The following is a 25,350-nucleotide window of genomic DNA, read 5'->3' as shown; positions in this document are numbered from 1 at the left end:
CTAAGATGCAGAAAACTGCATACCAACATTTAGAACAGCCTATCAAGTGCACACTATTTTGAACAATATAACTATGGTACATTAGAGTAACAAAACATCCTTGCAAATGAATAGCAAGATGCTGAAAACTACATAGCAACACTCAGAACACCCTATCAAGTGCACACCGACGTCATATAGAACACTGTAGTTACTTTCTAGTACAGGAGTTCTCAAACTCTGTCCTGGAGGTCCGATGTCCGGCAGATTTTAGCTCCTATTTGCCTCAACGCACCTGCACTGATGTTTCTAGAAAGCCTAGTAAGAGCTTGATTAGCTAGCCCAGGTGTGTCTGATTGAGGTTGAAGCTAAAATCTGCAGTACATCATACCTAAAGGAACAAGATTGAAAACCTCTTTTCTAGTAGCCATCTAACTTCTAGTAAAAAGAATACACCCTTGCAAATGATCAGTAACTTTCTGTAAACCCTGGCAACTGTTTAATGCACCGTAGCAGCACGGTTTGCAAAAAAACGCAGCTGTGTTTCCAGTTGTCCCTAATTCGCTCTCAGCAGAGGTAAATGTGTGATCATCTCCAGCACAGTGAGTTTTGAGCGCCGTCCCTGATCTCGGGCATCAGTCCAGTGACAGCTCACGCCTCTGTCTTTGAAGTGTGGGAATGTTTGGCATCCCTCTTAATCCTTTTAATGTCACCAATAAAAGATGTTTTATTAAGGTGACATTGGGATTAGTGTTTAATTACCACCGAGAGGCGTTTAAACATGTCTGCCGGCTTGGCAAGCACAGGCTAAAGAGCGCTTTACAGTGAGTTACTGCTAGTTTAAGCCATCAAATTGTGGATTAATGAAGTCACAGTTTATTTTGGTTATACAGTATAACACTTACAGAGAGCTTTGCTGAGGTATATGGTTAAAGGGGTAGTTCACACATGTTTTTTCACTCATTTTTCACTCTGTAAAATTTCTGGGTTCCACACAGTTCCTTCATGTTGTCCCAGCACAAACCGATTAAGGGTCCCATGAAATTAAATGTAAGTTTTTTAGATGTTAGTATCAGTACTATTCATTTTTGGGGGTATCTGCTAGCTATTGTGCCCCAAAACAGTGACCAAATTCCCATTTAAAAGATATAAAACTGATAGAAACATGTAAAGCTTGTTGTTTCCACCCAAATGGATCAACAGTTTTATTCACATCTACTTCCACTACTGTTTCTCATCACATTAGAGGTGTTAACCTACACTGGTTTCACGGTTCGGTTACTATTATCATGCCATCGATTTGGTTCAATTCGATATCTTGGTGCATCACGGTTATTGACGTGATGATTTCCATACACAGTTTTATATTTGGGGGGTAGGGGGAAGGTGGAGAGGGGGCTGTCTGTATAAGCACACACACATAGACACAAAGCACTAAGCAAGCGACAGTGACACACAGCATTACGCTCTCGAGCGAGTTACCGATCGCTCCAGTGCTTAATTCAGAAATGTATTCCCGCGCCACAAGAAATCTGGTCGGGTCCCGCGACTCCTCTATCCAGAAGTATCGCTGTGACAGCTGAGAGGAGAAGAAAAGTCACACCAGCAGGTCAAATGGGCCAGAGTGAGTGAGAGAGACAGAGACAGAGAGAGAGAGAGAGAGAGAGAGAGAGAGAGAAATAAAGTTTGCTTTCATTCACTCAATCGCAGAGAAATAGGAGCTTCTGCTGTGTGTCAGTGAGTTTGCTTTCAAACTGTATAACTTTGGTCAAATGTTTTGGGTCTCCTTTTACAAGCTTCTCACAATAGTTTGCAGGAATTTTGGCTTATTTCTCCTGCCAGAATTGGTGTAACTGAGTCAGATTTGTAGGCTGCCTTGCTTGCACAAGCTTTTTCAACTCTGCCCACAATTTTTTCTATAGGATTGAGGTCAGGGCTTTGTGGTGGCCACTCCAAAACATTCACTCTGTTGTCCTTAAAGCACATCTTAACTAATTTGGCAGTATGCTTAAGGTCATGGTCTGTTTAGAAGAACCATTTGTGGCCAAGTTTTAATTTCCTGGCTGATGTCTTGAGATGTTGCTTCAGTATTTTTACATAATTATGAAGTGGACCAGTCCCTCCTGCAGCAAAACAGCCCCACAACATGATGCTGCCACCCCCATACTTCACAGTCGGGAAGGTATTTCTAGGCTTGTAAGCGTTCCCCTTTGTCTTCCAAATGTAATTTATGGCCAAACAGTTCAATCTTTTTTTTTGTTTTTTTTTGATGATTCTGGCTTGTTGATTTTCCCATGTTGTCACACAAGGAAGCAGTGTGTTTGAGACTTTCCTTCAATACTATTCTACAGTTGTGCCTCCAATTAACTCAAATGTTGTGAATTAGCCAATCAGAAACTTCCAAAACCTTGACAGCATCATCTGAGCTTTTTCAGTGGCAGAATAATCTTATTGTATATAAACTTGACTTTCAGCAGAAGTTATAACAAGTTCTCAACTTAATTGTTTGATGTTCAATCCACTCAAATTTGTAAAAAGTTAACAACTCTTTCATGTCATCAAGTGGATTGTGTGGAACCCTTTATTTTTTTACAGTGTAAATGGGTTTTTGCATTGAAGCACACTTTGCCCTGCATTCATTAGATTTAGTTTCTGTTCCGATACAAATATAGTAACTGTGTGCAATGTAGGAACAAATAGCATCAGTGTTTCTATGCTAAATGCCATTCAGGCAAATGCACATTGTGTTATGACTGTCCTCAAATCAGCTCTACACACTGAACATCCTCAATGAAGAGATTCATCTGTTTTTGCCCTCAAAACTCTTGTATTTCACCAATCGACCGCTTAGAAGTCATAATTATCATCTGGCACTGTCTGCGTGTGTGTGTGTGTACTGTAGAATATGTGTTTGCCTCCATAATTGCCACAAACAGCATCAGTTGTGGCTGTAGTTTTAAATAAATCCTCTTGCGCAGGTCCAGGAACAGCTGTACAAGGCAGGACGGCCCGTCTGGCGAATGCGAACGTAGCGTCCAGGTTATTTTTCAGGCTGGCGGCCTCAACCCTGAGCTCAGAGCGATGGACAGATGGTCCATTTGAGACGCCACCAAACTAATCATGCTGTTCCATTAGCAAAAGTGTCTCAGATAATCGGCTGACCATGAGCTCGCCCCGTGGTCTCTTCTCTTTCCAATTACTCTATTGATGGCCCATGTTTTGACACAAATTAATTGGGTCACCATGTTGGTGTGAGGAGAGAGAGGGAAAAAAAGTGCCACGGGCAAAGTCAATGTGTGATTGGAGTAGCAAAGCTATGCTCTGGATTTAATTGATTTTGAATTATGTATGCGTGATGTATATGATTTATGGCCTGTTAAAAATCTCTATTATGCAATACAGTGGGGGGAAAAAACACTAGAAAGTGTTTTCATTTAGAAACAGATGCTTTTACATTGTAGAGTTACACATTCAGCTTTGGATTTAAAGAGCACCTATGATGAAAATCATCTTTTGTAAGCTGTTTGGACAGAACTGTATGTAGGTTTAGTATGTCCACAACAGTGATGGAAAGAGTACTGAAAAATCATACTTAATTAAAAGTACCATAACTTGTAGAAATGTAGAACAAGTAAAGAAAAGGTAACTGTTGCAAATATTACTCAAAGTATGAGTAAAAAGTAGCCCTTTTAAAAGTACTCATGAATAGTGAGCATTATCAACGCAATCTCACTGCAGTTCGTAACTTTTTGATTTAGTGGCTTATTCGTATGAATTCGTATTATCCTAATTCGTACAATTTTCTACGATTTGCTCATCACCCAATGACGGTTGGGGTTAGGGGTGGGGTTGGGTGCCACGCCTCCTTTTTAAAATCGTACTGAACTCATGACTGAACTCGTATGAATTAGTCACTAAACTGACAAAATGTAAAATACTTGGGTTTCCTCGTGAGATCAGGCTGGTATTACGCTTTGAAAATCTAATCACCAAAAACAAATCAAATGACGTTGATATTTGGTTGATTTTAGGTTGTGTTGGAAAGCAACCGAAATCCAACGTTGATCCAACATCTTACCAACGTCAATCCATTAAATGATTAATATTTTTAAAGAAAAACCTTTTGTGAACTTCTTTTTTTTTTAATGCGCATGGAATTGATTAGATAGTCCAACCGTGTTAAAGATGACCTATTATGCCTCTTTGTATAATATGTAAAATAAGTTTCCTTAGAGTGTGTATGTGAAATTTCAGCTCAGAGTAGACCACAGTTTTTTTGTGTTTTTTTTTTTAGCTACAAATGTGTTCACATAGAGGTAGATTTATCTCTGTGATAAACTGAATACGTCAAAAGAAGTGTCTCAAAAGTGCATCATAAAACCACATTTATAATACCTCTTCGTCGCTGACATTATCTTTAGCGGTATGGTACAGAAACTCTAATAGCGGACGGCTGCTTGTCACTTAGGGCTGTCTGTGGTTGTTGCAACACAATAGACCCCCTTTAATAATGATTGTTGGCTTAATATAGGTTTAATTGTTATACGATTAGATGCCGACAAGAGATTATTTCGCAAGGACTTGTATTGAATGGAATAAAATAAGATTGTAAGCAAAATTTTTTTGTTTAAGATGCACTGAAAAAAACTTCTGTTTAGCCAATGTCTAAGGACAAAGTTATTTTGATCACCAATAACAACATTAAAAGATGTTAATATTTGGTTGATTTTAGATTGTGTGGGAAAGTGACCAAAATCTAACATTGATCCAACATCTGAAACCAACATCATATTGATGTTAAATACTGACATTTATTCGTCAGGTATGGCAACCAAAATCCAACATCTTATAGACGTCATAGTGATAATGTCCACACAACATCAAGCTGTAACATCATTAGACGTTGATATTTGGTTGATTGTAGGTTGGATGTTGTACATTGACGTCGGCCTGATGTACAGTTTTGACTTCAAAGCGATTTTTATTTCCAAACAAAACACAACGTCCCCACAACGTTGTGGTACAACGTCAATCTGACATCATGTTGACGTCTTGTGTCTGCTGGGTGTTTAAGGCCATTTCGGTCACCATACAGTAAACATCCGTCATCTTCTCATCAGTGACCTGCATCTAAACAGTCTCTGGGTCTGCCATGTCCGCCATGGCTTTAGGTAGTTCATTATGATGTGATTTACCTTCTCTGTGCGATTTGATTGGGCAGCATCACAGAATAGACTTTTCTAATTCACATAGACAAGAAATAAATAAAGTAGTGACTGCAGGTTGAAGGAAAGTAGTGGAGTAAAAGTACTGATACTGCAGTAAAATGTACTCACAAGAAAGTAAAAATTTATAAAACTACTCAGTAAATTACTATTTCTAAGAAAAACTACTCAATTACAGTAATTTGAGTGTTTGTAATTTGTTACTTTACACCACTGGTCCACAGTTATATTGGGGTGATTTAAACCCAACAAGTCTCTTTTTTTATACCTTTCCTGAGATTAAAATCGAATCCAAATCCCAGTGATTTTATGACCCACCACAACATGACGTAGGAATGCAGTTTTCCCCGCCCTTAAAATTGATAGACAGGTGCCATGTCTCCATAATACATCACATGTCCACAGAACATTTGTTTTGCAAATGAACTGGGATTAAAATATCTGTTCCAACTCTTAGTGTTTTTTTGATCATTTTTATAAGTTTAAACATTTTTAAAACAGAGCATGTTTGTAATAAAGTAAAGTAAAATTGCCATATAATTCTTAACCGCTATAATCACCACGGCTGCATGGTGATAGTAAACTCTAATGTGTGTGTGAGACTCATCATTTCAGAAAGGCTTGAATAAACTCCACCACAAATACATCAAATAAACTTACTTGGTATTTTTGACTATGAGCTGAATTTCGGCTTCATCCATGTCTCTCTATCACTGACTGCTGTTTATCTGACGTAACACTTGATAAGCAGACACGCACGCTGGTATGGTGGGTGGGGAGAAGCAGCTCATTTAGATTTAAAGCCACAGGCTACAAAAACAGCTACACTGTACTCAAGACAGCAAAATGGGCAGATTCTGGAGGCTATGATAAATAACCTGATGGGTATTTCGAGCTGAAACTTAGAAGACACAATCTAGAGACACCAAAGGCTTATCTTACATCTTGTAAAAGGGGTAAAAAAGATGCCCTTTAATATTTTGTTTATATCTGAATTTTTTTATAAGTTTCTTACTATTTGCTTGTTTAATAAAAATGTGTTCCTTTCCTCTGTTAAACACTGAGGCAGACATTTTGAAAGATGTAAATGGAAGATATGACACAACCGTTTAGCACGTGAACCTCAATATTCCATGTGAACTTTTAGTTTTAATAAGGCATCAGACTGACCTGGAGCCTGTTGTGTGTTGCAGGAGTTTGCGGACGGGATCTTCCAGCTGGTGCGAGAGAAGTACAGCGAGCTGGCGGGCTGCTCTTCACTGCTGCACGCGCGACACAAAGGCCTGGCGGGCATCGTCATGACCAGAGGTACGGAAAAAAAAACACATCTCCACCGGCCGCTGAATTATTGAAGAAGTTCAATAAGCTTCTGAAAGTCTGTGTGTGTCCTCTGAGTGTAGAGCTTTGGATGAAATATTTAGTGTTTTATCACCTGTGAAAAAGAAAGGGACAAAGATGCACATATATATTAGAATGGATTCAATGAGCAGTCAAAAGATGGACTAAAATGATTTACTGGCAAGGGAGTAGTTTTTTCTTATTTAAGAAAAGTTCTTTCCACAGGTGGGGAAAGAAATAAGGTAACAAATCTGGGAGGCGTTATCACAAACCATCGTTTGCTAACTAAGGTGACAAGTTCCATTGTTACAAAACATAGTTCGTTGATTTGGTGTTTCCCAAATCCACCATTCCAATGAACATTCGCAAACTGCATTTCAAACTTTCACGCTTGCAACTACACCACTGTGAAGCAGAGCTCCTGGCTTTTATATAGTTTACTATAAGCAGTGATACAATCCGTCAGCGCAGTCGTCCCTCCTTAGTAAAAGCGTCATTTTGTATCTGCCGGTTTGTTTAATTGCGAGAGTTTCATTGCCATTTTTGCGCACATAATTTCTGACCAATCAAAAAGCAGTTTAGGAAATACGTTCAATAACATCTGGCCAATAAGTGATGTGGATTTTGTCAGATGACCTAAGCAATCAGTGTGGTGTGAAAAAAAATGCTACAATGTGTCATTGCCCTTAGTCCGAACCAGATGTAGTGAACTACAGATGTGAAAGCCACCCATACATGAAACTTGTTTATATAGACGTAAACTCGATCCTTGCATAAACACACACATTAACACACGCACATACATATAAACTCATTGCATATAAAAACATATATGCTTGCATATACCTATAAACTTATATGCATCTATAAACTCACGTGTATCAATATAAACTTGCACATCAATATAAACACATCTCGTACGATTCGTAACTTTTTGATTTAGTTGCTAATTTGTATTAGTTTGTACAATCTTATTCATACCATTTAGTACAATTTGCATATCCCCCATTGATGGTTGGGTTTAGGGGCGGGGTTTGGTGCCACGCCTTCATATTGAAACTGTACATTTTCGTACAACTGAACTCATATGAATTAGCCACTAAACTGACACAACGTAAAATTATGTACAGTTACGTTTCCTCAAGACATCAGGCTAGTATAAATGCTCAAATAACACTTGCGCAAACATACAAAATAAAAATGTGTGTTTATAAATATGTGTGTGTGTGTATAATAACAACAATTTACCCTGTATATAAAAAAAACAAAACGTTTGTTAATTTAATCTAAATGTATAGGGGGTTTCCCTAATATCACTAACCCCAAACACAAGCACGCTCTCCGTATCCCATATAGCTATTTAACGGTTCATTGTTGCTAAAATATACAGTATTTAACTGTCAAATTGTGCAGTAGTGGAGCCGAGACAGGCCGATGTGGCGCTTCAGTGTGTTTGTGTATAAACTCCGCCGCCGCTGCAGGCTTTCAGGAGTCATTGCAGGATCAGTATCAAGTTTTTCTTTTGAAGACCACAGCTCATCAATTTAGACTTCAGTGAGATCTGACCTAATCCCTGTCCTCGCTGCTCCGTCTCTCTCTCTTTCTCTCCGTCTGCCTCACAGTAATTGCGGAGCATGTTTATTAAGACTGTTATCTTCAAAGATCCAGACATCGGTGCCCAAGAATCTGTGGCAGGCGAGCAGACACGCAGAACTTGACAGAAACACTGGGGGTTCTGTTCGCTGCTCTTTGAGCCCCTATTGAATCTTTTAGACTGGCACGGGCACCGCTGGAATATTAATGCGGGTCGGACTTTGAACGGCAGGACTTTCGCAGAGGGAGTCGTAACCTGAGCGAAAGTGCTCTACGCAGGACTCTTATTGGATTATTTCATCGGCTAACGTTAAAGAAACAGACACCGCTTGAATCAGACGACGTGAATAATCGCATTTCAACCAGGGTGCTGGAAAAAAAACTGGGGTTTGAACATTTGAAGGGCTGGTAAACGTGTTTGTTTCCACATTTGGAGAGCTGATGATTGTGTTTACAGCAATCGGACCGATTTTTCTTTGATGGGAAAGAAAGTCATCCTGAAAAGTTTACTTCTGAATTTGAAGTTATTTGAGTTTTGTGACAACATTGCAACCCAGGCTGATTCTGATTATGTACCTCTATATACATTTCTGAAGAGCGTCAAATATGTACCAGGAGGTACGTTTTTTGCAGTTTTTGTTTTCGCGAATTGACCAGAGGCTGCTGTTTACGCTTTTTAAGATGTCAAATTTCTGCAAGTGCCATTCACGCTTGTTGTTCTCTCGTAAATCCACCAGAGGGCGCTGTCAACTAACTGACTGACCGATCGACTGACCCATTCTCCTCCTTCCCTGAACCCAGTCGATAGTGTTTTCAAAAGCACCAATTGACCTGCCCACCCACTTCCCTTACCCAACCGACAGTTTTAAAAAGTAATCCAGAAAAAGAGCCCTCATAGTAGCCAGATTTTCTCCACATTTTCAGTTTTTACCACATTCTCACCCGGTTATTTACTTATTTTTTGGCTTTTGTTTTTGTTTTACCTGGTTTCTGGATTTGTTTTTAGCTGCAGTCGAACCCCATCATCACGGTAAACTCCGCGCTGCATCCTAAATCCTCTGACGTACATTGTTTTTACAAATTAATTGGATTAAACATAATTAAGTTGTCCCCAAAATAATCTCAAGAATTATGTTGTATCAGCTCGTTTTAAATAAGTAGTTTCAGGTCCAGCAAAGAACGGTTCCAGAAAGTGGCTAAGACAAAAACAGAAGCCAATAAATAAGTAAATAACAGGGTGAGAATCTGGTAAAATGTGAAAACATGGTAAAAATCTGGGGGCTTTTCTTTTTCTGGAGTGCTTTTGAAAGCACTGTCGATTGGGTTTAGGGAAGTAGGTGGGCTCTGGTCTATCTGTGCTTTTGTAAACACTATTGGCTGGGCTTAGGAAAAGAGAATGGGTCAGTCGATTGGTCAGTCAGTCGATTGGTCAGTCAGTCGACAGCGGCCTCTGGTGGATTTACGTTAGAACAGCAGGCATGAACGGCACTCACGAGAGAAACTTGAGATCTTTAAGCGTACACAGCGGCCTCAAGTAAATTCAAAACAAAACTGCAAAAAGAAGTAGCTCCTGGGATGTATTTGGTGCTCTCCAGAAATGTATATAGTGGTAGATATTCAGAATAACTCTGGGTTGGGTTAATTCGTGAAAATAGGCAAATTAGGGTAAGTAGGCAAGTTAGGTTCATTTGGCAAGTCATTGTATAACAGTGGTTTGTTCTGTACACAGTAAAGGTACCAACATGTAACACCCCAGACGGTTTACCTTTATTTCTCAGCGTGCATTACAAGTCCTCTTTTTAATATTTGCTGCATATTTGATATCATTTTAAAACAAACAAGCCGACTTTACACAAAGACTTTCAATCGGAGGGAACGATCATGGAAAGAAATTGTTAAACGCTGATGGTGTGCTCCATTTTGACCTCATTTAATATTCAAACGTTTTAGCATGCAAGAGCAACTTGTAAAGGATCAATCGGCGAGCCTCTTTATTCCTAATGGCATGTAAATTGACTTGGTTAGACGACGACCTCGGCCATTTGCTTTACACCCTGACGAAAATGTGTTTAATGCAAATTCATCAATTTTCAGAAATAATCCCATTTTTTTCCTCCCCCCAACAAAAGACACCGTGTCCTTTCCAGCCAATCCAGTAGGCTCTTTCCTAGACCTCCCCAAAGCAGAGACGCATAAAAGCCCATCTAATGATTTCCTTATGATTTGATGGCCTCATAAAGGAGCTGATGAACTGCATTCTTTCCTTGTTTTTGCGAAACAAAACTCATTTAGGAAATGTGGGGGTAATGATGCTTATTAAGCTCATATCAGCATATGGGCTTCCCCTGACAGACCTGCACTAGACTGACCCGACTGCTGATTAATAGTGTCTCGCTTATGATCACATACAAAAGACCGCACTGTATGTCATTACACTTCTCTTTGAGGACTATTCATATCTGTTGTGTTATTTTTAACGTATCTTTTTGCTGATTTTGTATTGTGGAATTTTCAGTTTTATGTTGGCTGTTTGTTGAGGTTATTTCTATATTAATTTATAACATGAATTACATATGAATTGATGTGTTACAGTATATAAATGGCATATTTGCTGTATAAGAAGAGTTCATCTGCAAAACACTCAGACTCTGAGACAAATTTTATTGATTTGCATAAAAAGTGTTTTTTATTAGAGTATTTTCGAGTTCCTTTGTTAAAGAAAATATAATTTCTGAAATTTAAGTAAAAGTAAAATTAAACATTTAATAATAATCAAAATAAAAAATCTACCTATCTATCTATCTATCTATCTATCTATCTATCTATTTTTTAGGTTTTATTTTTGAATTTATTTCATTATAATGTTATTTTATTACCATTAAATGTGGCCCTTTTTTATTTATTTATATATCCATCTATTTATCTATTTAATTATTTATTTAGGTTTTTAATTTAATTTATTTTAATTTAATTTAATGTTATTTTATAAATAACACTTTATTATTGTGCACACATATTCACTATTAGTTGTAACCTTTATGTATTTATTTTTGTTAGTTTGTTTATTTACTCATCTATTTATCTATTTTTTATTTATTTAGATTTTATCATTTTATTTATTTCATAAATAACACTTAGTTATTGTGCACACATATTCACTATTAGCTGTGACCTTTATTTATTTATTTGTTCATTTATTTATTTAGTCACTTATTTGTCTCTTTATTTTATTTATTTATTTGGACTTTATTTTATAATTTATTTATTTTAATTTTATAGAATTTATTTTATTAATAACTATTATTGTGCACACATATTTACTATAACTGTGACCTTTTGTATTTATTTATTTAGTCATCTATTTATTTATTTTATTTTAATTAAATTTAATTTATTAATAACACTTTATTTTTGTGCACAAATATTCACTATAAGCTGTGACGTTTTTATTTATTTATTTTTTATTTATTTTATTTATTTTTTTATTTATGTATCCTGTAATCTTTATGCTTTACTTTTTTTTTTTTTTTTTTTGCTCCATTCATTGTATTTAATAAGCATTAAAATCAGTGTGGGTCGGTTTGCAATCAACAAATTTTTACTGCTGTACAGGACCCTGCCTATAGAATGTCATGGGATCACACATGTCACCTAATATGGAAACTGTTCATTAAAAATATTATTTACAGTACAGCTCAAACTCAAAAAAATGAGTTATGTCCTTCTTTTTGCACACTACTATACCAACTCCACTTTTCCATCAATCAAAGACTGCTTGAATGTCCCAAACTTTCCTCTAAAGACAAATGCCAGCCGGTTCTACCCAATTTCCACCTGCCAAACCTGCATCCATCCCAGCATGCACTGCTCCGGAGCCCAGCAGGGTCCCACAATGCCCGGTTTGTGTGTTCAGGCATCTTTATTCAACAATCGCCAACAGCAAAAACACTTTCTTCCCCAAAAAACAAAAAAGGCAAGTTAAAAGGCCGCAACCAGCCCCGCTCTCTCCATGCTGTTCCATTTAATGATAGTTTAGATCAATCTGGCGATGGCAGAGAGACAGAGACGCGAGCGTGTAGTCATTTCTCTCTGAAGCGGCATGAAATTGTTGTAAAGGCTCTTCTCTCGGTATGTGGGGGTGTGCGGCCTGTGGGCAACGCGGCTTTTAGAAGAGCAATAATCATCAACATCTCAGAGAAAGCACATTGTGCCAGTGAGGTGGGCACAAAGGCAAACACCCTGGATGTGAGCATGACTGCAGCTCTCTGTAGCCTTCAGTGACCCCCGCTGGGTGAAGAACAGCCAAGAGAAGATCCAGATGAGCACGCTAAAACACACACATTTCTAAACATAATTGTTTTAATAACTCATTTCTAATAACTGATTTATTTTATCTTTGTCATGACGACAATAAATAATATTTGACTACATATTTTTGAAGACACTTCTATACAGCTTAAAGTGACATTCAAAGGCTTAACTAGGTTAATTAGGTTAACTAGGCAGGTTAGGGTAATTAAGCAAGTCATTAATGATGGTTTGTTTTGTAGACAATAAAAAAATAGCTTAAAGGGGTTAATAACTTTGACTTTAAAATTGTTTTTAAAAAAAATTAAAAGCTGCTTTTATTCTAGTTGAAATAAAACAAATAAAACTTTCTCCAGAAGAAAAAATATTATCAGACACACTGTGAAAATTTCCTTGCTCTGTTAAACATCATTTGGGAAATATTTAAAAAAGAAAAATCAAAGGAGGGCTACTAAGTCTGACTTTAACTGTATATATATCTCGACACAGTGGCACAGTGGGTAGCGCTGCCGCCTCCATAGAAGAAGGTCGCTGGTTCAAGCCCTGGCTGGGTCATTTGGTCTCGTTGGTTTCCTCAAGGTGGTCAGGGTGGCCTTACAGTCCAAACACATGCACTAAAGGTGAATTGGGTAAGCTAAATTGACCACAGTGCAATTGCATTTGGCTAATAACCCACCTCATAAAAAGTAGGTGTTACAAAACACCAAAATGGTGTGGCTTCACCTTCGATATAAAATGGCCCTGGGAAGAAGGAGCTGAGCTAAAAGGCAAAGCTCTCAATCGCCCTCGTCTGGGGGTTCTCTCCTAAGACTGCTGCCCCCGCGACCCGGCCCCGGAAAATCGGCAGAAAATGAATGAATGAATGAATGAATGAATATATACAGTTGAAGTCAGAATTATTAGCCCCCTTTGAATTTTTTTTTCTTTAATAAATATCTCAAATGATTTTTAACAGAGCAAGGAAATTTTCACAGTGTGTCTGATAGTATTTTTTCTTCTAGAGAAAGTCTTATTTGTTTTATTTCAGCTAGAATAAAAGCAGTTTTTAATTTTTTAAACACCATTTTAGGGACAAAATTAATAGCCCCCTTAAGCTTTTTTTTTTCTCAATAGTCTACAGAACAAACCATTGTTATACAATAACTTGCCTAATTACCCTAACCTGCCTAGTTAACCTAATTAACCCAGTTAAGCTTTTAAATGTCACTTTAAGATGTATAGAAGTGTCTTAAAAAATATCTAGTCAAATATTATTTACTGTCATCATGGCAAAGATAAAATAAATCAGTTATTAGAAATGAGTTATTAAAACTATTTTGATTAGAAATGTGTTGAAAAAAATATGCTCTCCGTTAAACACAAATTGAGGAAAAAATAAACAAGCAATTGATAATTCAAGGGGGCTAATAATTCTGACTTCAATCATTCTCAAAAATGGTAATCATTATCATAAAAAGGACAGAAGCTGTGTGATTTCCCCCATAAACCTTTACTTTAAACAGAAAATAGGGGAAAAAATAGTAAATAAATAAAATTGAACAGGACAGCAAATAATTCTCACCTCATTAACTAAAAAAAATAAAGCAATGGGTTTACTCATTTTTTTAAGTCAATCATTTTTACTGTGTACACAAATAAAAAAGGCTAATACGATTAGTAAGAAGATAATGCAAAGAAAAAATATGAAATAAATATATTCATTCATTCATTTTCTTTTCGACTTTATTATTCCGGGGTCGCTACAGCGAAATAAACCGCCAACTTATCCAGCACGTTTTTACACAGCAGATGCCCTTCCAGCAGCAACCCCTCTCTGGGAAAGAAATAAATATATTTTAATACTAATAAATATATTAATAATAATAAAATTATAAATATTGATACATATTAAATACACAACTGTACAGTGATTCGTTTAGTTGATGGTGTGTTACTCTCTCTCTCTCACACACACACACACACGCTCGCTCCCTCTCGGTTCAGCAGGCAGTGAAAGGTGGAAGAATGGATTTCAAAGGCTATGCCTTTAACCCCACCTCAATATTAGTTTTTATTATTGTTATTGCCAGGCAGCCGCGCTGGTGGCGGCCGGGCCACGCCGTGCAATTCCGTCTGGGTCCCGACTGATAAAAGCTCATATGTTGCCTCTAGCCTGCAGGTCTACACGAGGCGGTGAACACTAAATTTTTGAAGCGATGGGGAGATATATATTCTTTTCCAGCACCCAGAGCTTTATGGCTAAGCATGCTGAGACATCGGCTCACACGCTTGAGCTGCTCTCGGTGCAGAAACCCTGTCTGTCCATATCGAGACCCAGCAGCTGTGGGACGGGCATGCTGGCAGCTGGAGACGCTTTGTGCCGGGCTTGTGGGTTTGGTCTTGCTGTGGCTGATGAAAATGTCACAGAAAAGCTTTGTGCACTGATGACCAGTTACTCATCCTTGTGTGGAGAACATCAGCAAGAAGCGCTTTTACTGTGGACCACAGCACAATTTATAGTTGTAGCCGTCTTTATAAAACATGTGTACAGTATGCTGCTTCATTTTAAAATGGCCACATGCTACTATCAGGTGATCTTAGGTCATTTAATAATCCTGCCTATGTGTCACACAACAATGCAAACAATATTTAAGATGTAGGGATATGAGCTTTCAGATGAACATACATTCATTTTTCTTCGACTGATTTATAAGGGGTCGCCACAGCGGAATGACCCGCCAACTATTCCAGCTTATGTTTTATGCAGCGGATGCCCTTTCAGCCGCAACCCAGCACTGAGAAACACCCATACACACTCACATTCACACACACACTTATACACGATGGCCAATTTAGTTTATTTATTAGCACATGTCTTTGGACTGGGGGAAACCGGAGCACCCAAAGGAAACCCACACCAACACGGGGAGAACATGCAAACTCCACTCAGAAATGCTGACTGATCGACTAAAGTGATGCTACTAAATTCAATTCCAGTGTTATTATGTTGCTGTGTGTTGACTTCCTGTGTTTGTGTGTTTTGATCAGGCCTGGATCTGAGACATGCTCAAGTGGTGGCGCTCTCCTCCGGTACCAAATGCATTAATGGAGAGTACATCAGTGACCAGGGGCTGGTGGTCAATGATTGCCATGCAGAAATCACCACTAGACGAGCACTGCTGCGCTTCCTCTATTCACAACTAGAGCTACACCTCAGGTAAAACACATCTTTCACAGAAACACCGATGTCTATTTATGCCAGCCTTGCGTTAAACACACTGAAAACAACTTATTTAACGTCAAATCGGATAAGATAAATGCTAACAAAAATACTAATTATATTGTTACCCTATATTAGGGATCGCCAAACTTGTTCCTGGAGGTCCCGTGTCTTGCAGATTTTAGCTCCGACGCTAATCAAACACACCTGAACTAAGCTAATCAAGGTCTTACTAGGTATACTTGAAACACCCAGGCAGGTGTGTTGAGGCAAGTTGGAGCTAAACCCTTCAGGGCACCGGACCTCCAGGAACGAGATTGGTAACCCCTGTCCTATAGTAACAGTTTTAAAATATCTTACAAGCTTGCTAGAAACACACTAGCAACATGTTACCACTATGTTATAAGATGCAAGCAAAGACTAAATACATATTAGCAACATGTACAGAGTTAAAACTTGTTATTAGCATGCCATTTTGTGCTAACAGTGTTACAGATTACAAGCAGCATGTTAATGTCTCTTCACAATGGAATAAACATGTTGTAAACATGCTAGTATCATGTTTAGTAATGCAAACCATGTCCTAATCAAGTAAATATTTTAAACAATTTAGAAACATGCTAATGTATGCTAGCCTAGTGAAAAAACATATTAAAAACATACCACTTCATCCTAGTAACATGTCAAGTATTACAGAAACACACAAGCAACATGCTAATTCATATTAGCACAATGTTATATGAAGCTAGCAAAGGTTAAATACATAGTAGCAATGTGTACAGAGTTAAAACATGTTATTAGCATGCTATTTTGTGCTAACTTTATTACAACATACTTAATTTATCTTCACAATGTACTAAACATGTTGTACATGCTAGTATCATTATTGCAAAACATGTGCTAATCAAGTTAGCCCTGTGTTGAAAAGTTCTAAACATCATAGCATAGTGGTTAAACATATTAACATCGTACCACTTCATCCTAGCAGCATGTCAAATATTCCAGAAACATACTAGCAACATGTTAATTTATGTTAGCACATTGTTATAAGAAGCTAACGAAGGTTAAAAACATAGTAGCAGCATGTGCAGAGTTAAAACATGTTATTAGCAAGCCATTTTGTGCTAACAGTGTTACAACATACAAGCAGCTTGTTAATGTTTCTTCACAATGTACTAAACATGTTGTAAACATGCTAGTATCATCTTTCTTTATCCAAACCATGTGCTAATCAAGTAAACATTCTAAACATCTTAGAAACATGCTGATGTATGCTAGCCTAGTGGGTAAATATATTAACAGCACCACTTCATCCTAGAAACATGTCAAATATTCCAGAATAACCATGTGTTAAGACATGCTATTTATGCTAACATTTGGCTTAAACATGCTAATAACATGTCACTTCATCCTGCTAATATGTAAACGAGACAGAACAATCAAACCAACCTGTTAAGTCATGCTAGCCATTTGTAGCAACATCATATGTAAATGTTCAAGCATACAAGAAACTTGCTAGTAACATGTTAAACATGCTAACAACATGCTGCCTCATTCTAATAAAGTAGGCATTGCAAGAAACATGCTAGCCACATGTTGAAACCTTTATACGTGTTTTAAAACTGGTTAGAAACATGTCAGTTTATGCTAGCACAACATCGCATTTCAAAACATCCCAATCCAATATGTAAAGATAATAGAAACATGCTAAAGCATAGTGCTAAAATGTGATATTAACATACATGCTAACCTGCTAAACAAGCTAGCAACAAAAAACGCTCTTACTCCTCAATCAAAACAGGGTTCATGTGTTAAAACATGTTACAAACCAGCTAACATACTAAAATATAAGCAGCCTTTTAAAATAGCTAACAACACATTTATTTATAACAGACTTTCCTATTCTTTTTAGGAAAATAATAATGATAATTGGTAGAGACTGGGACAAATTCCAAAAGGAAACTTCAAAATTATTAAAAAGACAACTGCATGAATTAATAATAAAGAGGAAACACTTCGTTTATTTATGAGTCATTTTTAACTTGCGGTGATGCTCCCAAAGTGAGGGTTTGACAGATTTAGCTAACTTTTGAAGACACACTTGTATCTAACGTAAAATAAACACAAACACACACACACACACACACACACACACACACACACACACACACAGAGTAAGAGACAGAGACACATAGTAAGATGTCAAATAGTCAATATATCTTAATTTAAAAAAAAAAAACTGACACTGGTTTGAAGCAAGCGCGAGTAGCTGATGACAGAATTGTCAATTTTATAAATAAAATGAGGTTCATGTGAGGCTAAGTTTGTTTGTGTTAGCATGTTAGCATGCAGAAAAGCAGAGCTGTCCCATTTTACATGTCATTAGCATTAGCGCCTCACTGTAACATCTCGCAAAAAACTTTTGAGAGCAGTGCACGGGGTGAACATTACATATGCAAACATTAGCATCTCTAATTGGCACCTAAGTTGGGCTGATTACACAAATGACCTGCGATGCTAAGGGGGTAAAGCGTGCTGCTCCAGATCTGTCTATTGAGGAAGGTGCTGATGGCCGTTGTGGTATTTTATTTGCCCAACATAATGACTTATCTTCCAAACTAGACTCCAGACCCAGGCAAACGGGCCCATTTAGCTACAGATAATGCACTCGGGGAAGACGAGTATGCAAATATGACATTACAGGAGGCTTTCTATGCAACAATCTGCTACATCGGAGAAGACATTTAGAGTCTTTGTCGCCGGCGCTCAATGATTCCTCCAACACCGCAGCAGACTCAAATGATAATGCGGATTCTTTATGAAGCAACAATTGAAATTAGCACTTCTGAAAGTATTCCTGAAGTCCTTTGTTAGGTGTGATATGTGAGAATATGTGTTGTTAGCATCAAGCTCTTTCAGGTTCAGTCTGTGTCGAGTTCCCTCGATAACCTCAATGACATGCTGATGAGCAGGAGAGAATATTTTGAGGTTTTTCTTGAGAAAACTAGCAAATACGTCATTTAAAATGATGCGCTTATAATTAAAGTTGGTGGTGTAAACAGTAAATCCCTGTTAAAGAAAAAAAAAAGAGCTTATATCAATTGCGCCTTTATTTCTGGTAATTATAACTCTGAGTCTCCATGTACAGATGGTTATTTCCTATATAATAATAATAATAATAATATTTATTATAATAATAATAATAACTTACCGAATAAAAACAGAATAAATTCAGATTTACACATTTACTCAAGTAAATAAAAGGAATTAATAATGGGCTAAAAATCTGCAGAAATCTGCGGAAAATGTGCGGAATTCTGTGCGCGCAGATTCCGTGTGGGCCTACTTATAGCAATACAACTTTATCTATAGCAATGCAGCATTAAATCGTGCAATTACAACTTTATTTTATTATAATCGAAACTTCACAAAACAGAAAGACTGTAAGAGGTCATTCACACAGAACACACTAATTTTCGATAGTTATTTTAAAGTAAACACAAACATGAAAGATATTAATTCAATGAATCTCAACTTTTACTCACAGCGTCATTCAATAATGTCATTTCAAAAGTGATCGGCCAATCAGAAGAACCCAGAGGCGGAGCAAGCATTTCAAGCTTTTTGTTTACAATAGCAAGTTGCCATGACAACTGTTTAATTTGAGGGCAACATGGCTAAGGTTTTTTTAAACACCTATTCCTGAACGTTATTTAACTGAGAGATGTGTTCGGTGCTAAAACTAACCGAAACTCATCTGACAATCCTATAGTATTTACTATAACATGTTTTTTGGCAGAATTTAGCATATTTTCCCAGTATAGTGCAGCTCTATAAATACTATGTAAATATTACTATATATAGTAGCAATAATACACTATATGTATGGTAGTATGGTTCAAAACACTATAGTATTTACTACTAATTATTGGGCATATAGGATTTTTTTTATAAAAAATTATTTTTTATAAAAAAAAATATATATAGGAAATTTTTTCCCCTTTTTTAATTTTTATTTATTTATTTATTTTTGCATATTTAATTAGCATATTTTCCCAGTATTGTGCAGCTCAATAAATACTATCTAAATACTAAGTGGCCATAATAAACTGTACTATAGTATGGCATAAAAACACTATAGTATTTACAATAAATTATTAGGCATATATGATTTGTTTCACATATTTTTTGGTATAATTTTGCATATTTTCCCAGTATGGTGAAGCTCTATAAATACCATGTAAATATTACTATATACAGTAGCTATAATACCCTTTACTATAGTATGGTTCAAAACACTGTAGTATTTACTATTAATTATTAGGCATATATGATTTTTAACATGTTTTTGCTTATTTATTTAGCATATTTTCCTAATATTGGGCAGCTCTATAAATATTACCTAAATACTAAGTATCTATGATACACTGTACTATAGTATGGTTCAAAAACACTATAGTATTTATTATAAATTATTAGGCATATTAGATTTTTATTTGCATATTTTAGCATTTTTTCTTGCATATTTTCCTATTGTCATGCAGCTCTAGTAATACTATGTGGATACCAAGTATTTAAAATACACTTAAGTATAGTTTGGTATGGTTTTGCCCAGCGATGGGTTGCAGCTGGAAGGGCATCCGCTGCGTAAAAACTTGCTGGATAAGTTGGCGGTTCATTCTGCTGTGGCGACCCCGGATTAATAAAGGGACTAAGCCGACAAGAAAATGAATGAATATAGTATGGTTTAAAACACTATAGTATTTACTATAAATGATTAGACCTTTTGGATTTTTCTTTTATGTGAGCCCACTTGGCATTGCAGATCATTTGCATAATTAGCACACCTTAGGTGCCAATTAGAGATGCTGATGTTAGCATATGTAAGGTTCACCTCATGCACTGCTCTGAAACGTCTTTTGTAAGATATCACAGCGAGACGCTAATGCTAATGATGATGATGAGTGTAAACCGGCGTGTCCTCCCTACAGCCGACTAGCTACAGATCATGTGGGTTAAAGAATTACAGCTCGGCCATTTATACTCGCCTTGTTCTGACAGAGTAATGATTTGAGATCGTCTAGCTAGCGAGCGGGAATGTGACAGTGACGGAACTAGCCTTCGCCGCGGCAAGGCCAATATTTGTCTCCTTTGTGTCTTCGGCCCATTATTAGCCAGGACTGTGTTTCAGACGGGGGTTGTTTCTCATGTCTGCTTTCTCTGTTCTTTCTCTCTCTGCTCCGCCTGGGGTCTACGATCACTCTGAAGCAAAAGGAAAGAGGACTGGGAACAATCGATCTTCGTACGGCACAAAGATTCGTGCTTGAGACTGAGAGAGAACGTCCTCTTCCACATGTACATCAGCACTTCACCCTGCGGGGACGCCAGAGTCAACTCACCGTACGAAATCACCTCTGATTGTAAGAGTCTCTGCTTGTCTGAATCAGCTGTGCATCTGTGTCGTGTCCAAATGCTACATGGGTCAGGATCTTTGTTTTCGTGTGGATTTGAATAGGTTGTATTGGATTAAAGGGGAAGTTCACCCCAAAAAAGGAAGATACAATGTTAATTTAGCTACTCACGTACAGGTCATCCAAGTTGTACAGTTAACGTCCAAAATATTTGCTCTCCTGTGATTTATTATTTTTTATTTCTTTTTCAAATATTTCCCAAATGATGTTTAACATATTCAGGAATTTTTCACAGTATTTCCTATAATATTTTTTCTTCTGGAGAAAGTCGTAATTATTTTATTTCGGCTAGAATAAAAGCAGTTTTAATTAAAAAGATAATAATTTAATTATTTAAATTAAATACAATTTATTTTGATTGTCTACAGAACAAAACACTTGTTTAATGACTTGCCTAATTTCTCTAACTTGCCTAATTAACCTAATTAAGCCTTTAAACGTCACTTTAAGCTGAATATTAGTGTCTAAAAAAACATCTAGTCAAATATTATTTACTGTGACCATGGCAAAGATAAAAGAAATCTGTTATTAGAAATGAGTTATTAAAACCATGTTTAGAAATGTGTTGATTAAAATCTTTTTTTGTTAAAAAAAAAAAGGTATACAGGGGGGCTAATAATTCTAACCTCAACTGTAGAACATTAAATGGCAAACCTCAAATGTTTAACTAGTTAAGTTAAGCTAAGCAAGTTAAGTCAAGCCGAGTTCAGACTGCAGGATTTTCAAAGTAGTCACATCACAAGCTATGTTTCCATCCAAAAATGCGAATAAACTTTATGCCCAAAATTGGATTATTGCATAAAAGCTGTGCGAATGAAGCATCGTTTCCATCCAACGAGTCAAAGCGAACAAAATCGTCACTTCCTGATTAACTGGCGCCAAATATCAACAGTAAAAACTGCATTTGCTGCAGTAGGAGAAGCTGCATCAATCTTTTCTAAATGAATGCGCCTCAGAAGACAATCCTGATATGCAGTGAGCGAGCAGTGGCGTTTGAAGGTGTCAGACGCGGAGCACAGACGCTCTTGATTCTGGAGGTCATTAATAATATAATAACATTAATACTGAAATGGTAAGGCGTTTTATAATGACCAAAACAACATTTCAGATGTTTTATAATGTGCTCAGCCTGACGTTTTGTCCATTCACACACATTATAAGCATCACATGATTTCTTTCAACAAAATTACATGACCTTTTTTAATGTGCATGCTGGAGTTTGTGCGGTAAAAGTGTTTCCATCGCAGTTTATGCTCATCTTTTCTTATCGAATAAAAAGTTTATCCTACCCAGTTAAGCGCATACGTTTTTTTATGCGCATTTTCAAAATTGATGCGCATCATGGCGTTTCCATCAACTGGTTTTTTATGCACATTTTGCAAAATAGGTGGATGGAAACATAGCTAATGACGGTTTTACACTGCATGACTATCTGGGGTATAGTGTTCTGTGTTTACACTGTAGGATGGATCGGCGACAGACAGTTTCACACTGCATGACTGTACAAATAGGAAGAACTGCTGACAACTTTGATGCGGTCTGCAAACTATGTCTCACAACCAAACGCACACGAAGAGTGACATGGAAACAACATAGGTCACATAGTATATCTTCTGTTATGAACTACATAATGAGAAAGAAGCCTTTAGTGGAGTATTTAATCTATGTACTTATTTTGCACTTCTGAGTTTTGAAGGGAATCAGCAATTTTTTCCCCGATCTTTTTTTTTTTCTTTTTCAACCCAGTTGTGATATTGCTCAGATGACACGTCAAACAGACACGGGTGCACCTACCAAGTTTACTCTAGTTTTTCCTCTTTTTCAAATAGACAGAAAAGAAGATACCCATACTAGTGGATGCTGCTCTCTCATTGGCTGGATGTAATCGCAGATGTTATTTAATTATAAGTTAAGTTGAGTTAAGTTGTAGAATATGACTAGTGCTGTGTGTCCTAATACTACATGGATTTTTATGTAGATTTGAACAGGTTGTAGCACATTAAAAGGGATAGTTCACCTGAAAATAAAGATTTCTGGATAATTTAGCTACTGGATAATTTACGCATAGGTCATCCAAGATGCGGGTGACTTTTTTTCCCGACAGCAAAACATTTAAAGTATTTAAAAAATAACATTTAAAAATATTTTGAGCTGAATTCATTGTCCTTGGGAAAAGTTAAGAGTGCACCTGCCTGATCAGGAAATCAACTGAATGGATTAAAAAATTGCAAACCATAATTTTTCAGTTAAGTTAGGTTAAGGGAGTTTAAAAGTTAACAATTTAAGATTAAACTTCTCTCATCCAAAAGTGCAATAATAAAAATAATAATAATAATAACAAACATTTAAAACATGCAAAAAATTTTTTAAAACTTAAGATATATTTTAATCCACTTAAATCCTAATATAAGTCAACCAACAGCTGGATAAATATCATTCTTAATCCTTAAACATTCATTTTATTTCATTTTCCTTCGGCTTAGTGCCTTATTTATTCGGGTTCATCACAGCGGAATGAACTCCCAGCTATTCCAGCATATGTTTAATGCAGCCAATGCCCTTCCAGCCACAACCCAGTATTGGAAAACATCCATACACACTCTTTCTCACACACACTTGTACACTACGGCCAATTCAGTTAATCCAATTCACTTATAGCGCATGTCTTTGGTCTGAGGGGGAAACTGGAGCACCCGGAGGAAACCCACGCCAACACAGAACATGCAAACTCTACACAGACATGCCAACTGGCCCAACCACTGTGCCATCCCCTTAAACATTTTAAAATAGGAAAAAATAGCTAAACTTTTTTTTTACAAATTATTTTATAAATACTCACACCATGAAGAGTCCCTCCACATTAGCAATGCCTCATCATAAAAAAGACTCAATTATCTGATATTTTAAGACAATTAACCTTCTTGTTGACAGTCATGTTTTGTTTTTTTCAAGTTGAATTTAATTGCATTACTCTACATTTAAAGATTATAGTGTATTATTTCAATAAATAAACCAAAAACAAACTTTTTTTTTCTCCACAGTGCACAGTAACAGACACTTGGTGAAGAAGTTTCACAGTCACCTGAGGACGAAGATTGAATCCGGGGAAGGAACGCTGCCCGTCAGGTCCACCGCTCCTGTCCAGACGTGGGACGGTGTCCTTCAAGGAGAACGGCTCATCACCATGTCCTGCACAGATAAGATATCCAGGTCAGCGTTAAAAACACAAAACAGTCACACTTCAACTTTCTCAGATTAATACAGCTCTCAGATTAATGTATATCTCCATATTCCTGCATCCAAAAGACTTTAAAGGGGAGCTATAAGATGATTAAAAAGTCTCTGATGTCTCTAGAGTGTGTATGTTAAGTTCAAAGCTCAAAACACCCCACAAATAACAATTTGAAACTGCCCCTTTTGATCCAAATTTTGCAGTTTTGGTGACTGTCGCTTTAAATTCAAATAAGATTGTGCTCTTTTTTAAAAGAGGGTGGAGCCACAAATGCCTATTTATCAGCATAGAAGAAGGCAGATTATGGAGAATACAGTATTAGTCACTGATGTTACAAATTTAATGGTGGACGGCTGCTTCTCACTCAGAGCTGATTATGCTAATGAGGGATAGATCGTCACTAAAGGGCGGGTCTTCCCCCTCCCATGACATGTACATGTGGAGAATGTCAATCAAAGTGTTTAGGTAGTCTGTTTTTGTCAAGTGTGAATGGTTAAAAAATACCTCAATTTTTTTATAGAGGCTGGTTGTTAAATCCCTTAAAAAAGTGATTTTTGCATAATTTTTGCTTAATTTGTAAAAAGCTGATTGGCTAAAATGTGTGATTTTGAAATGTAGAACAGTTTTTGTTTAAAAATGTTTATATTAGGAAATAAAAGTAGATCTTAGCTATTTGTTCATCATTTATTCCGGTGATGTGAAGCAGATTTTTTTTCAACATCAGTGATCATCAAATCATTGATGGAGAAGGGATTTTTCATATTACTGTCAAATATTAGTGACAGCTGAGCTGTTTTATATTTTAGTGGGAAATGAAAGCAGAGCGACATATGAAAGAGAGACCAGTTGAAATGCATTTGTGATTAAAAAAAAGTCACTATAAATGACCTTTGAATTGATACTGATAGATAGTATTAAAAATAATTGAAGTACTTAAAAAAATCACTGAAATCTAAAATCTCATATAGGCACATCACTAATTTTGTTTGCATTATTATTTAACAC

At 36.8% G+C, this 25,350-nt stretch overlaps 1 protein-coding gene across 10 annotated transcripts in view; it reads left to right on the top strand.

The window, feature by feature from the left end:
• adarb2 (adenosine deaminase RNA specific B2 (inactive)) overlaps positions 1-25,350 on the top strand; it is a 619,893-nt gene that overhangs the window by 570,643 nt on the left and 23,900 nt on the right. For all 10 annotated transcript variants that reach the window (XR_015524676.2, XM_087309035.1, XM_087309033.1 and 7 more), the window contains 4 exons: positions 6,398-6,512; positions 15,471-15,639; positions 20,911-21,062; positions 24,155-24,323. Coding sequence is in view for 9 of the 10 variants with exons in the window: in XM_087309035.1 (XP_087165161.1) it covers positions 6,398-6,512; positions 15,471-15,639; positions 20,911-21,062; positions 24,155-24,323 (605 nt within the window). In the remaining variant the exon portion in view is untranslated. The remainder of the gene's footprint in view (positions 1-6,397; positions 6,513-15,470; positions 15,640-20,910; positions 21,063-24,154; positions 24,324-25,350) is intronic.

Source organism: Danio rerio, chromosome 24, assembly GCF_052040795.2.
Source record: "Danio rerio strain M-AB ecotype USA chromosome 24, GRCz13ab, whole genome shotgun sequence".
Classification (NCBI taxonomy): Eukaryota; Metazoa; Chordata; class Actinopteri; order Cypriniformes; family Danionidae; genus Danio; species Danio rerio.
This window is presented reverse-complemented; position numbering and strand designations above follow the sequence as displayed.